The sequence below is a fragment of the Penicillium crustosum genome (genome assembly GCF_028827405.1).
Source record: "Penicillium crustosum strain IBT 35664 chromosome Unknown utg000002l_segment0_segment0, whole genome shotgun sequence".
Lineage (NCBI taxonomy): Eukaryota > Fungi > Ascomycota > Eurotiomycetes > Eurotiales > Aspergillaceae > Penicillium > Penicillium crustosum.
This window is the reverse complement of record NW_026623123.1, coordinates 1,613,743-1,627,498: the sequence shown is the minus strand read 5'-3', so window position 1 is coordinate 1,627,498 and position 13,756 is coordinate 1,613,743. Positions and strand designations below refer to the sequence as shown.

At 49.6% G+C, this 13,756-nt stretch overlaps 6 protein-coding genes across 6 annotated transcripts; 3 read left to right on the top strand and 3 right to left on the bottom strand.

The window, feature by feature from the left end:
- Positions 1-600: 600 nt before the first annotated feature.
- On the top strand, positions 601-1,886 carry N7487_004141 (M20 family metallopeptidase; the record flags this gene model as incomplete). The annotated part of the gene is made up of 2 exons (XM_056871888.1): positions 601-957; positions 990-1,886. The coding sequence occupies 2 exons, from the start codon at positions 601-603 to the stop codon at positions 1,884-1,886; spliced, it is 1,254 nt and encodes a 417-aa protein (XP_056729608.1).
- Positions 1,887-2,191: 305 nt separating this feature from the next.
- N7487_004140 (glycoside hydrolase family 47 protein) lies at positions 2,192-4,358 on the bottom strand (the record flags this gene model as incomplete). Its single annotated transcript, XM_056871887.1, has 3 exons — positions 2,192-3,150; positions 3,205-3,849; positions 3,905-4,358. 3 exons carry the CDS (start codon positions 4,356-4,358, stop codon positions 2,192-2,194), a joined length of 2,058 nt encoding a protein of 685 aa, XP_056729607.1.
- An 857-nt stretch (positions 4,359-5,215) lies between these two features.
- Positions 5,216-6,573, bottom strand: rpt4 (proteasome regulatory particle base subunit RPT4; the record flags this gene model as incomplete). The annotated part of the gene is made up of 4 exons (XM_056871886.1): positions 5,216-5,336; positions 5,396-5,852; positions 5,914-6,300; positions 6,366-6,573. The coding sequence occupies 4 exons, from the start codon at positions 6,571-6,573 to the stop codon at positions 5,216-5,218; spliced, it is 1,173 nt and encodes a 390-aa protein (XP_056729606.1).
- Positions 6,574-8,112: 1,539 nt separating this feature from the next.
- On the top strand, positions 8,113-9,623 carry aspf22 (enolase acuN; the record flags this gene model as incomplete). The annotated part of the gene is made up of 4 exons (XM_056871885.1): positions 8,113-8,236; positions 8,310-8,366; positions 8,435-8,774; positions 8,828-9,623. 4 exons carry the CDS (start codon positions 8,113-8,115, stop codon positions 9,621-9,623), a joined length of 1,317 nt encoding a protein of 438 aa, XP_056729605.1.
- A 210-nt stretch (positions 9,624-9,833) lies between these two features.
- Positions 9,834-10,997, top strand: N7487_004137 (eukaryotic translation initiation factor 3 subunit J; the record flags this gene model as incomplete). Its single annotated transcript, XM_056871884.1, has 4 exons — positions 9,834-10,030; positions 10,136-10,215; positions 10,300-10,710; positions 10,737-10,997. Exons 1-4 carry the CDS (start codon positions 10,012-10,014, stop codon positions 10,995-10,997), a joined length of 771 nt encoding a protein of 256 aa, XP_056729604.1. The 5' UTR covers positions 9,834-10,011.
- Positions 10,998-11,325: 328 nt separating this feature from the next.
- Positions 11,326-11,814, bottom strand: N7487_004136 (uncharacterized protein; the record flags this gene model as incomplete). The annotated part of the gene is made up of 1 exon (XM_056871883.1): positions 11,326-11,814. One exon carries the CDS (start codon positions 11,812-11,814, stop codon positions 11,326-11,328), a length of 489 nt encoding a protein of 162 aa, XP_056729603.1.
- Positions 11,815-13,756: the final 1,942 nt, after the last annotated feature.

Sequence of the window (13,756 nt, the reverse complement as noted above, 5' to 3'; positions counted from 1 at the left end):
CCAGAATCTACGTACCAATAGATTTGTTTCTTGTTTACATATACAATCTCAATATAATCGGTATCTGCACATCTTTTCCGGCAAATGAAATACCCAACATCACTCTTGCCTGCTTCCAGAGATATATCGCGAACGAAATGTTGATATTACCCGTGATTTGTCGACATTCAGATATCCATGCAACTGTAATTCCTTATGTGACACTCTTGAGCCAAATGCTGATATGTACCTCTTCGTATCTGGACGACAAATATCGATCCAAAAAAACACCTGGTATGAACCAAGTGGGGCAATTCAACTCGATAACGCAATAAAACAAGCACCACAGACCCAATATGTATCCAATAGGATTCATGCTATTCTATATCTAATCCTAGCTATCGGGGGTTTGTGAATGTTATATATCCATCCACGTGACCGTATACATCGGGTATTCCCGATTTCGGTCCTCGAACCTACTGCAAGCTTCACAAAATACTCAACTTTCTGAGTGTCGGGGTTATCCAATTGCTTAGAATACAAAAACTGATACCCATTGGAACATATTCATAGCACAATTTTTCAATGAAGTTCTCTTCATATCTCGCGGCTGCGGCCATCATGTCCGGTGTCCAGGCTTCTCCGCACCCCGCACCCCAGCAACAGCAGCTCTTGAGCGCGCCATCATCGCCCTCCCAGCCCAGCTATAGCCAAGGAGACCTAGATGATATAATCAGCACTTCACCTCTACTATCACTCCACCGAGACCTGGTCAAGATTGAGTCAATCTCCGGTAACGAGCACGATGTCGGCCTCTTCGTCGCGCAATTCCTCGAGGCCCGGAACTTCACCGTGGTAAAGCAAGAGGTGCCCCCAGTGAAAGGCCAAGAGGACACCAAGACCCGCTACAACATCTATGCTGTTCCAAAATCCTACACACAACCCCCATCAATCCTCCTCACAAGCCATATCGACACCGTCCCCCCTTCATCCCATACTCCGTGCACCAGCCCGACTCCACCACCACCTTCGACCAAGAGGATCTCATCCTAGCAGGCCGCGGCTCCGTCGACGCAAAGGGAAGCGTTGCAGCCCAAATCTTCGCAACCCTTGAAACACTAGACTCCCAGCCCGACGCCAAGCTCGGTCTTCTCTTCGTCGTCGGCGAAGAAATCGGCGGCGACGGCATGAAAGTCTTCTCAAACTCAACCCTCAACTCCAAAAACGCCTTCAAAACCGTCATCTTCGGCGAGCCAACCGAGGCAGCTCTCGTCGCTGGCCACAAGGGCATGCTCGGTTTCAAGGTTCTCGCCCACGGCAGCGCCGCCCACTCGGGATATCCGTGGCTGGGCAAGAGCGCCGTTTCGGCGATTCTGCCTGCGCTATCGCGCGTCGATGTTCTCGGTAATATCCCCGTTGAAGAGGGCGGTTTGCCTGCATCCCCGAAGTACGGACCGACGACGCTGAATATTGGCGTTATCCGTGCTGGCGTCGCGACAAATGTTGTTCCTTCTGAGGCGTGGGCGGATGTTGCTGTGAGACTTGCGGCTGGTACGCCTGCTGAGGCGCGTGAGATTGTTCAGCGCGCTGTTAGCGAGGCGGTTCGGGATGCTGAGGCGGAGGTTGTTGTGGACTTTGTTTCGCATGGCGAGTCTTACCCGCCGCAGGATTTGGATGTTGATGTTGATGGGTTCAATGTTACCACTGTTAACTATGGCACTGATGTGCCGAACCTGGCTGTCGCTCCTGGTGTCAAGCGCTACTTGTATGGTCCTGGTAGTATCTTTGTTGCTCATGGTGATAATGAGGCCTTGACCATCCGCCAGATTAAGGATGCTGTCGTTGGTTATAAGAAGTTGATTGAGGCTGCGCTGGAGAGGGAGGAGAAGGGTGAGGTGGTCGTATAATCGTTCTTTGTTGCATATTATCTTTATAGGCTGCGTGATCTGGTGCTGTGTGTATATAATTTCGGCTATTAGGTCTTGGCTTTAGGTTATTGAAGTCACCAACAGAGAATGGAGGTGGTTTGACCTTACATAAGAAATGCTATCTCTATATGTCACTGAACAAGGAGTACTGTTTATTAAAGGGCAAAACTGGTCATGTACAGAAGGTTGGTATACGAATCTAGGTAAAAGCATGAAAAAAAGCGCTGTACAGAACATATAAGAGACATGAAAGCCATAATCAACCAAGGCGCCACCCAGCAAATCTATTGCCTAGACGCCCTCTCCCATCCCGTCTTAAGATCCCCACTAGGTTTAAACCGCGGGAATGGATGGGCCTCAGTATTGAAAACATGATCCTCCAGCGAGATGAAATCACGATCCGAGAACAACAAGTAGAAATACTTAAGCGTCTCAGCCATCCAATAGCTTTCCATATTATCGCGCTTGTACGGAGGGACTGCATCTGCGTTTCCGAGAGATGTAAAGCCCTTGATACGGAATACCGGTGCTGTGCTGGTTGATGTGGGAATACGAGATGTACTCTTCTTCTCGACCACAGATGTGTGTTTGATGAAAGACTTGAAGATCTCCCAGCCCCACTGGCGGTAGATGTCGTCGCCGGTGATACGGTAGAGATAGAAGAGGGACTCAACTGTTTCCGGGCGTTGTAGGTTGTGGCGGTCGTTGCGGCGGACGTCAATGTCCGCGCGCCAGGGCTCGGACGCATCACTTTGCGCCTCTATAGGCTTGGAAATGCCGCGCAGTGCCTCGGGTTTGGATGCGCGGTTGGGGTCCGTCGTTGAATCTGGGTACTTGTCTGCCATCATCACGGGTGGCGAGTCTAGAACGAAGTGGGATATCTCAGCTGCAAGGCCGGTTGCCGTTGCCTGGTGCATTGCCCAGCAGGTCTTCATCAATTCTCTGGACATGAGAATCTCTTCCTCGCGTTGTTGAGTCCAACCTGCCGACTTTCGGGCTTGGGCCAAGGGTTGGCCACCGGTCGCGCCGAGCGCGATTGTTCCGGGCATGAAACAGACTAGGTGGTCCATTCTGGGTGACAGGTCCTGGTCTAGGCCCTGGGGCCGCTCGCCGATAACCATCAATTGAGAGTTCTTCGTGAATGAGACTAAGTGCTTGCGGATGCCCCTCAGTGCCTCATCCCACATCTCTTTGTAGACGGGCTCCTGTTCTGAGGTCTGTAGGTATTGCTTGATGAGATATTCTGGAGCGAGTCAGCATAAAAAGATCCATAGAGCACCGAGTATTATCGACATACCATAGTAAGAATCTGCCTTATTACCCAGACTAATGCTGTCTCCTTTGAATGCACCACTGTCAGGATGGATGGCTGTTCGGACAAGGCCATCTTGCGGTTTTTGTAGGTCGACCAGCTTCATCGTTCTTTCAACCAACTTCCAATATTCCGCTTCGCCGGTCAACTTGGCCAAGTACTTAAACTCAAGCTGTATCGAGCCAGCCTCAGAAATAGACGTAGCTCCCTCGTCGAAATGCACGACAACACCTTCTGACGTGTTGAGATTGACATTCGACCATGGGATACCGCTTGGGGACTCGAAAGCCCCAAGTAGCCGCTCAGCGAGGTCAGCTGCTTTCTCGATGTACAGGTCTTCACCGGCAGCACCAACATCATCGTCGCTGAGTGGTGCCAAATCGGGGTATTGGGTTGACAGATAGTGTGCAGACAGCAAACCACCCAGCATGCGGATAGTCGTTTCGAACGTATTAACATCACGGTCCTGATCATAATTCAGCGATGTCGAGATCCATTGCCGCGCGCGGTGGACCTTCGAAGTCAGATTCATGATCATCAGCGTGTCCAGCGAGTCGACTATCATCCAGCCTAATCCGCCACTCGTGTCTTCCTGGTTAACGTTCGATACTGGGCGATACTGATCGTATCCTGAATAATAGTGTTAGCACTGTCATATAGTACACAAGGTTTCTGTATGACTTACCCCATGCGTTCCTCTCATATCCCTCCCAACTGACGATGAAGGCGTCCCGCACTTTCTCTCGTCTCGCAGTCCAGTCAGATAAGTCCCCGGAAGTTTTGCCCTCTTCCAATGTTTGGGCCCATTTCCATAATTCTACCCCCTTATCGTTTGACTGTAGCCCCGACCATGTGCGGAGATAGAAATTATAATACAACACAAATAATACCGTACACACCCCCAGCACGTTCAGGAACGGCCTCCATCTCCTTCGAGGGCCTGTGCGCCGAGGCGAAAAGAATGGCTTATCTTTGTATAAAGGTAGTGTGCGGTCCCTCTCGAAGTAGCCGTTCACTTTATTGGATAGGGGGATGGGCTGGTTCGACAACCCGTATCCACGGAGCCCGGTACGAGGATTTCCGTAAAAGCCGTCTTGTTGCGAAGGCGCAAAGGGACTGCGTGATGGCTGGTAGGCCATTGTTTTCTTTGATCTGGTCTCTTGTTCCGTGGGGAATCTCTGCCGGTCTTGCAATTATCGAATGCGCCACATGGGATTGAGGAGGTGCTATCGGAGTATTCGCCTTTGTTTGGTGTTGATCAATATTCCAATTCAAGGTTCATTCAAGCGTATTTCTTATTCAAATGCAACAGTTAGCCAGGTTTGGTTGCAGGACGAGGAGCAACCCTCGGACTAGCACACCGAGGCACTTACCCAAGCACAACCCTTCGCTATGGTATTTGTGATGTACAGATCTGGATCGCAAAGACAATCTGGTCTCTCAGTTCTAAGCGAAAAAGCCAACATGCACCGATACAGTTGTGTTTGGTGGGTTGGTGGTCCGTAAAGAAGTTCTCTGCGGAGATGCGGAGCGCGGAGTTTATCCCGCGTGTCCTAGGCAATTCTAGGGCAGATAAAAGCCAAGTATTGCAACAAGCATTCAACCGAATTCGAGACGAAATTTGCGCGAAAATCGAGAACGTGGCAAGGGCAAGTTCAAGGAAGCTGGGGAAGTGGAGAGGCAACACCAGGGGTCCGCAAATCAGATCTCATCGTACGCGTAACCTGCCTCATATGTAACCGTGTCTAGAATCATATAAATAGGGCATCGAGCTATCTGTCAAACCCAATGTCCTTATATTAATTTCTTGGAGCAGCTACATTCTTCAAATTGTTAATTAAGCAAGTTATTCTTTCCATGGTCCCTGGTCTACAGACTCCCAACTTGAATCAACAATAGAAGAATAGGTCGAATGCATAGCATTAGCGCTTCAACAGAAAGATCTAAACCGTGCACAAGATGATGTGGACCAACAGCCCCCGCAAGGTAAATACAATTACAGCTTCTGATACTCAAGCTTGCCCTCCAATTTCTTCGCCTCTGCCACCTTCCGTACAGCCTTGTTGAAGTCATCCTGGTTGATAGCGTCACGGTAATCCTTGATCGCGAACAAACCACTAATAAAGAGTTAGCCAACGAGTTTATGACATATTATGAGATAGGAGTCGTCACTCACGCTTCAGTAACCACGTTTCGGAGATCAGCACCGTTAAGACCATCGCTCATCTTGACCACACTCTCAAAGTCGATATCACCTTCCTGTTGGACTGTGCTTGTGTGAATCTTCAAGATCTCCAGACGACCAACCTCATTGGGAAGAGGAATCTCAATCTTGCGGTCCAGACGACCGGCACGCAACAGGGCAGGGTCCAGTGTATCGGGTCGGTTGGTGGCCATGATGATCTTTGTCTTTCCGAGGTAGTCGAAACCGTCCAGCTGGTTCAACAACTCCATGAGTGTCCGCTGAATTTCTCGATCTGCCGATGTACCCTCTGAGAAACGTCGTCCACCAATGGCATCGATCTCGTCCATGAAAATAATGCAGGGCTCGTGTTCCTTGGCGTATCCGAACATCTCTCGGATCAGCCGAGCGGATTCACCGATATATTTGTCCACGATGGCCGAGGATACAACTAACGGGAGCAGACTAGTTAGAATATTGCGGGTGTAAATAATATAAGAAGTTGAACATACCCTTCAAGAAGTTTGTCTCCATCGAGCTGGCCACTGCTCGTGCGAGCAGTGTCTTACCAGTACCCGGAGGACCGTAGAGCAAAACACCCTTCGGAGGCTTAATTCCAACTCTAAGGAAGAGTTCTGGGTTCTTCAGGGGTAGTTCGATGACCTCACGAAGTTCTCTGATCTGGTCATTAAGACCACCGATACCCGCGAAGTTGACGGACCCTGGATCTTCCAGAGACATGTTGTACACCATAGGATCAACCTCACGAGGAAGCATCCGCATGATGGTGAGTGTTGTCATATCCAAAGCCACACGTGTGCCTTGCTTCATCTTGGACTTATCCACCTTCGAACGACAACCGACCACATATCGAGGCCCCGATGACGCCTTGACGATGACTGTAAAACGGATTAGCTTCTTGGTGCGATCATTGAAGCAAAAAGCTTGAGCCTCGGATGCTTACATCGCTCTTCGTCGAGCTGCTTCAGCACCTCGCCGATGATCTGACCAACACTTTGTAGTGCCTTGATGTTATCCTCGGAGACATCAAACTCTCTTTGGAGATCCTTGATACCCAAGCGGAGGGTTTTCAACTTGGCTTCCCATTCTCGTAGCTCGAGCAAGCTCTTTTTATAGTCCTCGAGCGCCTGGCCGCGCTCCGGGTCGCTCATGATGAAGGACGGACGATAGATTCACCGAGTGTGGACGAGTGGGGACAGTAGCCAAAGGGGAGCTGTAATTCAGGTATGAATTCAGGGGGTTCGTTTAAGGTCGTGGATGCGAAATGGATGGATATGGTGATTGAAAAGGGCGATAGCACCTTGCCTGGGGAGCTTCCAGCTTCCAGCGCGGCGTCCATGAGAGATGATCACATGACCTTGGAGCTGCCTTATGTCATAATCTTGGTCATCACTAGACACCTCAGGCAGAGGATTGGAACAGTATATGGCAATGAGTTTGAATCCGTGTTGTCCTTCCAAAGTTGCTATCATTCGTTGATAATATCGCGATGATGACCTTGGAAAGCGGTTCATTTTTTTTTAGCTTTAGCCTACATATGTTTGAGCTGTTACTCTAGGTTCTCTTGGATCTCTTCATTCTTCTCCCTTTGGTCTCTATGTATTTCCTACATAAATATTTTAGTCTTTCTATAGCCACATTTCTCTTGAGCGCCATTGTGATGCCTCTTTATTCAAATACTTGGATGTATTTTGATTGAGACGCTATGTTGACAAAATGCTCGGGATGATTGATAATGGGAAATAGTCCGGAGGGGAAGATTATTAACCCGGAGCACGGTCCGAGATAGCTTGGCCTTAGCAATCAGGCGGCAACTGCTGTCTTCGTCCAAAATCAGAATGGGACCTTACAACATTGGAAGGTTGGAATGAATACTACGTAAGATACTTTCTTGTCATTGGTTTGAATTTATGTACTAGGGTATCATCACTCCATACAAGCAAGGAGTTATCTACTTGCAAGTTGTAGACTAAATGCATAGTGGAGGGGTAGAGGGGTATGCCGTATGGTGTGCACGTCCTTATAACATGGCATGTGCATCGGGAGATCCTGTAACAGGACATGTGTATCGGGAGAACGGTATTCATCTAATATCTTCCGAGGGACGGGAGATCTCGTAGCTACAGAGGCCGCATAAGGTCGGATCAGCCAGCAAGTGCTGGAGAACGGCCGTGGGAGCCCCACTGTTGCATTGGAAAGAATCGGAGCAGCAATGAGCTTTCCCGGGGTTTCTCTGGGGGAAATTATTTAAGTAGTCGGGTGTCTCCGTAGAAGGTCTTTTCTATTTTATCAAGTTGTTTCTTTTTAAAAAAACAGGTAAGTTGAATATAGCATCATAACATCATAACATCACCATCATCCCATCATATACCCCGCTATAGCACCACTCTCTACCCCTCCAAACATACAACATACACCCGTGGACATCCCCCCTACAACGTGACTATACGTCTTTCTGGAAAGGAATAGAACCAAAAGACCTACCGGTGATCGTAGTAGGAACTTGCCCCCGTTTACCTCTCCAAGCAAATCATATCCTTCTTACCTCTTCCCGCCCAATCTTTTTGGGTCATCGGTGAACCTCCCCCGCCGTTAGTCACCTGCTGCTTTTGCCATATATCAGCCCAGATCCTCTTTTTCTCCTTTCTTTCAACTGACTGAAAACTATAATCAGCCTGTCCAATTCCAACATGCCTATTTCTAAGATCCACGCTCGCTCCGTGTACGACTCGCGCGGCAACCCCACCGTTGAGGTGGATGTTGTCACCGAGACCGGTCTTCACCGCGCCATTGTCCCCTCCGGTGCTTCCACTGGTTTGTGCTCCTTGACTTCTGGCTATTGAAAAAAAAGAAAGACTGGACTAGATTGCTAACATTAACTTCCTAGGCCAGCACGAGGCCGTTGAGCTCCGCGATGGTGACAAGGCCAAGTGGGGTGGTAAGGGTAAGTGAAAAGAACCCGGTTGACACAGCAACAAGTAATCAGAAACTGATATCTTCATCTCAATTCAGGTGTCCTCAATGCCGTCAAGAACGTCAACGAGGTCATTGGCCCCGCCCTCATCAAGGAGAACCTCGATGTTAAGGAGCAGGCCAAGGTCGACGAGTTCCTGAACAAGCTCGATGGTACCCCCAACAAGGGCAAGCTCGGTGCCAACGCCATCCTCGGTGTCTCTCTGGCCATTGCCAAGGCTGCTGCCGCTGAGAAGGGTGTTCCCCTCTACGCTCACATCTCCGACCTTGCCGGAACCAAGAAGCCCTTCGTCCTGCCCGTTCCCTTCCAGAACGTCCTGAACGGTGGCTCCCACGCCGGTGGCCGTCTCGCCTTCCAGGAGTTCATGATTGTTCCCGAGTAGGTCTTCCAGCCTCGAACCGCATTGCAACTGTAAACTGACCCAACATTAGCACTGCTCCCACTTTCTCCGAGGCCCTCCGCCAGGGTTCCGAGGTCTACCAGAAGCTCAAGACCCTCGCCAAGAAGAAGTACGGTCAGTCCGCCGGTAACGTCGGTGATGAGGGTGGTGTCGCTCCTGATATTCAGACCGCTGAGGAGGCTCTTGACCTCATCACCGATGCCATTGAGCAGGCTGGCTACACTGGCCAGATCAAGATCGCCATGGATGTTGCCTCCAGCGAGTTCTACAAGGAGGACGCCAAGAAGTACGATCTTGACTTCAAGAACCCCGAGAGCGACCCCACCAAGTGGCTCACCTACGAGCAGCTTGCCGACCTCTACAAGTCCCTCGCTGCCAAGTACCCCATTGTCTCCATCGAGGACCCCTTCGCTGAGGACGACTGGGAGGCCTGGAGCTACTTCTACAAGACCTCCGACTTCCAGATTGTCGGTGATGACTTGACTGTCACCAACCCTCTGCGCATCAAGAAGGCCATTGAGCTCAAGTCTTGCAACTCCCTTCTCCTGAAGGTCAACCAGATCGGTACCCTCACCGAGTCTATCCAGGCTGCCAAGGACTCCTACGCCGACGGCTGGGGTGTCATGGTCTCCCACCGTTCCGGTGAGACCGAGGATGTCACCATTGCTGACATCGCTGTTGGCCTCCGCGCCGGTCAGATCAAGACCGGTGCCCCTGCCCGTTCCGAGCGTCTTGCCAAGCTCAACCAGATCCTCCGCATTGAGGAGGAGCTTGGTGCTAACGCTATCTACGCTGGCGAGAAGTTCCGCACTGCTGTCAACCTGTAAATGCAGCCTTCTGGCAGCATAGATCGGGCCTGATGAGGGCCCATCAAAAACGATGGTTTGATGATCTACGGAACCATCGCCCATGATGATTATGAATTTAATAGGATCTTTTTCAATGAAAACAAATTTCCACCATTTGATAAATTAGAAAATAAGTCGTAAAAGAAGCGTAATCCATCAAGAAACATCATGCTCATCGGGCATTGAATGCCCGAGATCACGTGCACATCCCACCTGGGGGACGATAAGTGTGTCCCACATAAAATTTGCCCTCGCCCCTCCATCCTTTGCTGGGTCCGATTGTGTTGGCTTGTTCCTTTTAGCCTTGCGTATAGCGCATTACGTTCTTTCACTTCTCTCATACCAACGAGGTCTTATATCGCTCAAAATGCCGCCTTCCAAGTGGGGTATGTTATTATCCTTGTAATAATGCCTTCTATAGAGATTGCCACAATTACTTAGCTCGTGTTCCGATCCATGTTGCGGTTGCTAATCCTTTGATTTCAACACAGACGAAGAAGAAGAGGAGAGCCCTGCGCCTCCTATTGTTGCCGCTCCCCGCCGCCGCTTCGACGATGAAGAGGAAGAAGATGTAAGGCAACACAACCTCGAATCTGCCCAGCAGGGCCCTCACTTTCGCGCCGAGTCCAACAAACTAACCGAACCCGAATGATAGGTCCTTGACTCATGGGATGCCGCTGAAGACTCCGAGGTAGAGCGCGAGAAGGCCAAGAAGGCCGCCGAAGCCGAGGCCAAGGCTAAGGCCGCCGCCGCCGCCAACAAGAAGACCAAAGCTCAGCGGATAGAGGAGCTCCGGGAGCGTCGCCGACTCGAGGAGGGCACCGGCGAATCCGAGAGCGAGGACGAGGCAGACCGCCGCGCTCGTCTGCGCAAGACTGAGCAGGAAGCCGATCTTGCCCACGCCGAGGATCTTTTCGGCTCTGTTGATGTCAAGCCCAACAAGGGTGCCCCCAAGGCCATCGTTATCAGCGACTCAGCCGACCCTACCAAGTCCATCGATCTGTCCGCCATGCCGCTGTTCAAGCCCGTCACCAAGGACCAGTTCACCCGCCTGACCGAGGCCCTTGTGCCGCTCCTCACCCCCACTCCAAGAAGCCTCACTACTCTCTCTGGGCCCAGGACTTCGCCCGCAAGCTTGTGAAGGATTTGCCCAGTGCTGAGATCAAGAAGATTGCTAGTGCTCTCACCACTGCTTCCAATGAGAAGATGCGCGAGGAGCGTGCTGCTGACAAGGGCAATAAGAAGTCCAAGGCGGCGAAGACCAAGATCTCGCTGAATGCTAGCCGCGACCCCCATATCGATAACACCAACTACCAGGGTGATGATGATCTTGGGGATGATGACTTTATGTGAATGTGAATACGGACGACTAGTCTCCATTTGAATTGTTTTACTTTACCCTGGATTTGATCCTCGAAAATATGCATTTTAAAGGAAGATCGTAGATCTTCTTTTAGCCCTGCCTCACCTATACGCAGGTTATCTCTACTGGGTCCAATGTTACCCTTCTATATATTCTTTTCCTACTTTTTCCAAATCCTCGCTCTGTACATCCTCTTCTATCTCAAATGCTTGGGCACAAGTAACTTATAGAAAGACCCAATCCATTCCGATTATTATATTACCTCGCCTGTATCAATTATAACACACTCAGCTAATAATTACCCATTACGATTGAAAGCTAACCAACAAACGCCTCACTCCTAACCACCGACCTAGTCCTCCGACTTTTATTCAGCATCCCAAGCTGTCTAGCCTCCTGCTCAATATCCACAACACTCCTCGCAAGACCAAGATATCCCTCATCATCCAACGCAAACAGCGCCTCATGGACCCACACACGGCCGCAGAGGCTCTCTCGGAATCGAGTCGAGTACAGCGCTAACGGAACGAGTGCCAGACGTGTCCCCAGTGCGGCGTGTAGCACGGGCCCAACGACACCAATTTGCAGCGCTAGCACCACTCGCGTGTTACTTGATATGTCGTACACAGCTTCGCATTTGTATTGCCAGACTACCGGGCCTGCCTCGTTAGTTATGTGGAAGGTTTTCGCGGTTGTGGGCGTTGAGGTGAGGTATAGTTTCCATTCGAAGAGACAGCTGCCGCCTAGGCCGAGGAGGAGGATATAAAGGGCGTTTGGTTCGAGGGGGAGGGATTGTGGGATTGTCATTGTTTGGGATTTTGTGTTTTTTGCAGTGGAATGGATTGTTCTTTTGGTTTTCTCTAATCAAAAGATTGCTCGTTTGTGTCCTCTATGTCCGGTTATATAACCCATTTGCAAAAAGAAGTGGACTTGACTACATGCATTGCTTTTACCTCATACATCCCGGGGATCTTTGGGATATCCCGATAGCATGGAGTCGGGTACAGTTCAGGGGACAATCGAGAAAGGCATCTCAAACAAGATTCTAATCCCAGTGCATCTGCCAATCTTTACTTGCATGATAGGGTCCGTATAACAGGGCGATATAATCATGCATACTATATATGTATGTAACGCTCTAGGATTCGCTGGTTGGGTCATATGGCAGTCTCTAACATACATGCATATAGGAAATCTCCGGGCAAACTTGGTATATGTACATCGACATGCATACTTTGCTTCATTTGTATGGCTTCAAAGATAGACTTGTCTATGGCCTCTTCAGGTTGTAACTATGCTCTTTTTACCATTTCTTAGGATATAATTGAAACAATTTACCGTCGTTATGGGATTTTCGGACTATCCTCTCATCTTCGATTACGATTGGAACAGGTAGTAGAAGAGATCGACAACAAGAGCATGCATTCATCCCAGCCGTTGCCAAGAACCAAGCAAAAAAATAGGACTAAGAGTCCTGATAGGGCCTTGGGACAAACATAAATCAGAATCACAGTCCAAATGACCCAATATCTTCTATCGATTGCTTGACGCGCGGCAATCCTAGACATACTCCTCGATTGATTCGACAACGGATGCAAGCATTGTGCATCCGGGCTAGCTTCTTTCCACTCCGTTTCGTATGCATATGTTTGTCCTCTAGCTGTCTTGATCTCCTAAATCCACAGCTGACAGCTTTTCTAGACGAGTCGGAATCCAAGGGAGTGGACACCATGTATGAGTGAGATACTATAGGGTGAATCGTCACGGTTGGTATTATATCGTGAATAAAGGTTCTAGATGAGTTCATGTCTATATCAGAACAAAATCAATATTTCGGTCCTATGTAATCCACAATTAGATATCCAAGAAATACAGACTCCCTATAAAACCCATCTAAATCGCCCCAGGCAGTGTAAAAAACGTTGCTAGACAACATATGCCCAACGTGCAACACCATAGAGATATACACGCATGCGGGAAGTAGCCAACAAAACCAATCACAGTACGACAAGACCACCTCATCAACGCGCCCCAGCCACCATTCGTCAACAATACCGCCTTGCCCCCGTGACGTTTCCCTGCGCTCCTATCACCACACCAAGATTACATGCATTACATGCATGCCCACCTGCTTGGCTGCCATATTCTAGCAGGTGCCCGGACCCCCTCCCGTGGCGCTCAACAATCTCAGTTTCGATTGGTTGCTTCTCGTTAGTGGGAAAACGTGTGGTTTGGTGAAGTTCGCTTCGACGATGGGAGATAGCGGGCTGGGGATTGTTAGCCTCATTGTCCCCGGTAGTGTTACTGTCTGGGTCCGACAAATCGCGAATCGTTTGAGGGATGTTGGTCCCCGATGATGTTGGTTCTGCATTTCGGCGCTTGGTGGGATGGCGTCTTCTGTGGCGTTCCTTTTGGGTTGGGATTGTTGGACGTAGTGGTATCTTTGCCTTGGAGGTTGATCGCGTGCTGGTTTTGTCCTAGTGATGAGGCTTAGATGTTCCGAGTTGATGGTAGTAGCTTTAAGTAGGCAATAGCACTACTGAGGGAAAACAGTGGGAATTTATAAGTTTTGAAGCGTTAAAATATATATGTTGGTTTTGCAGATTTCTCCAGACCTTTGGGACTAATAAACAGGCTAGTCCGTGTAAAGGACCAGTAACTACTCTTGTATCGGCTCATACTTCATTCATGAATACTGGTAAAAGGGGAATCATTGGCTACGCAAGCATCCCAACACAGGGTGCATGTC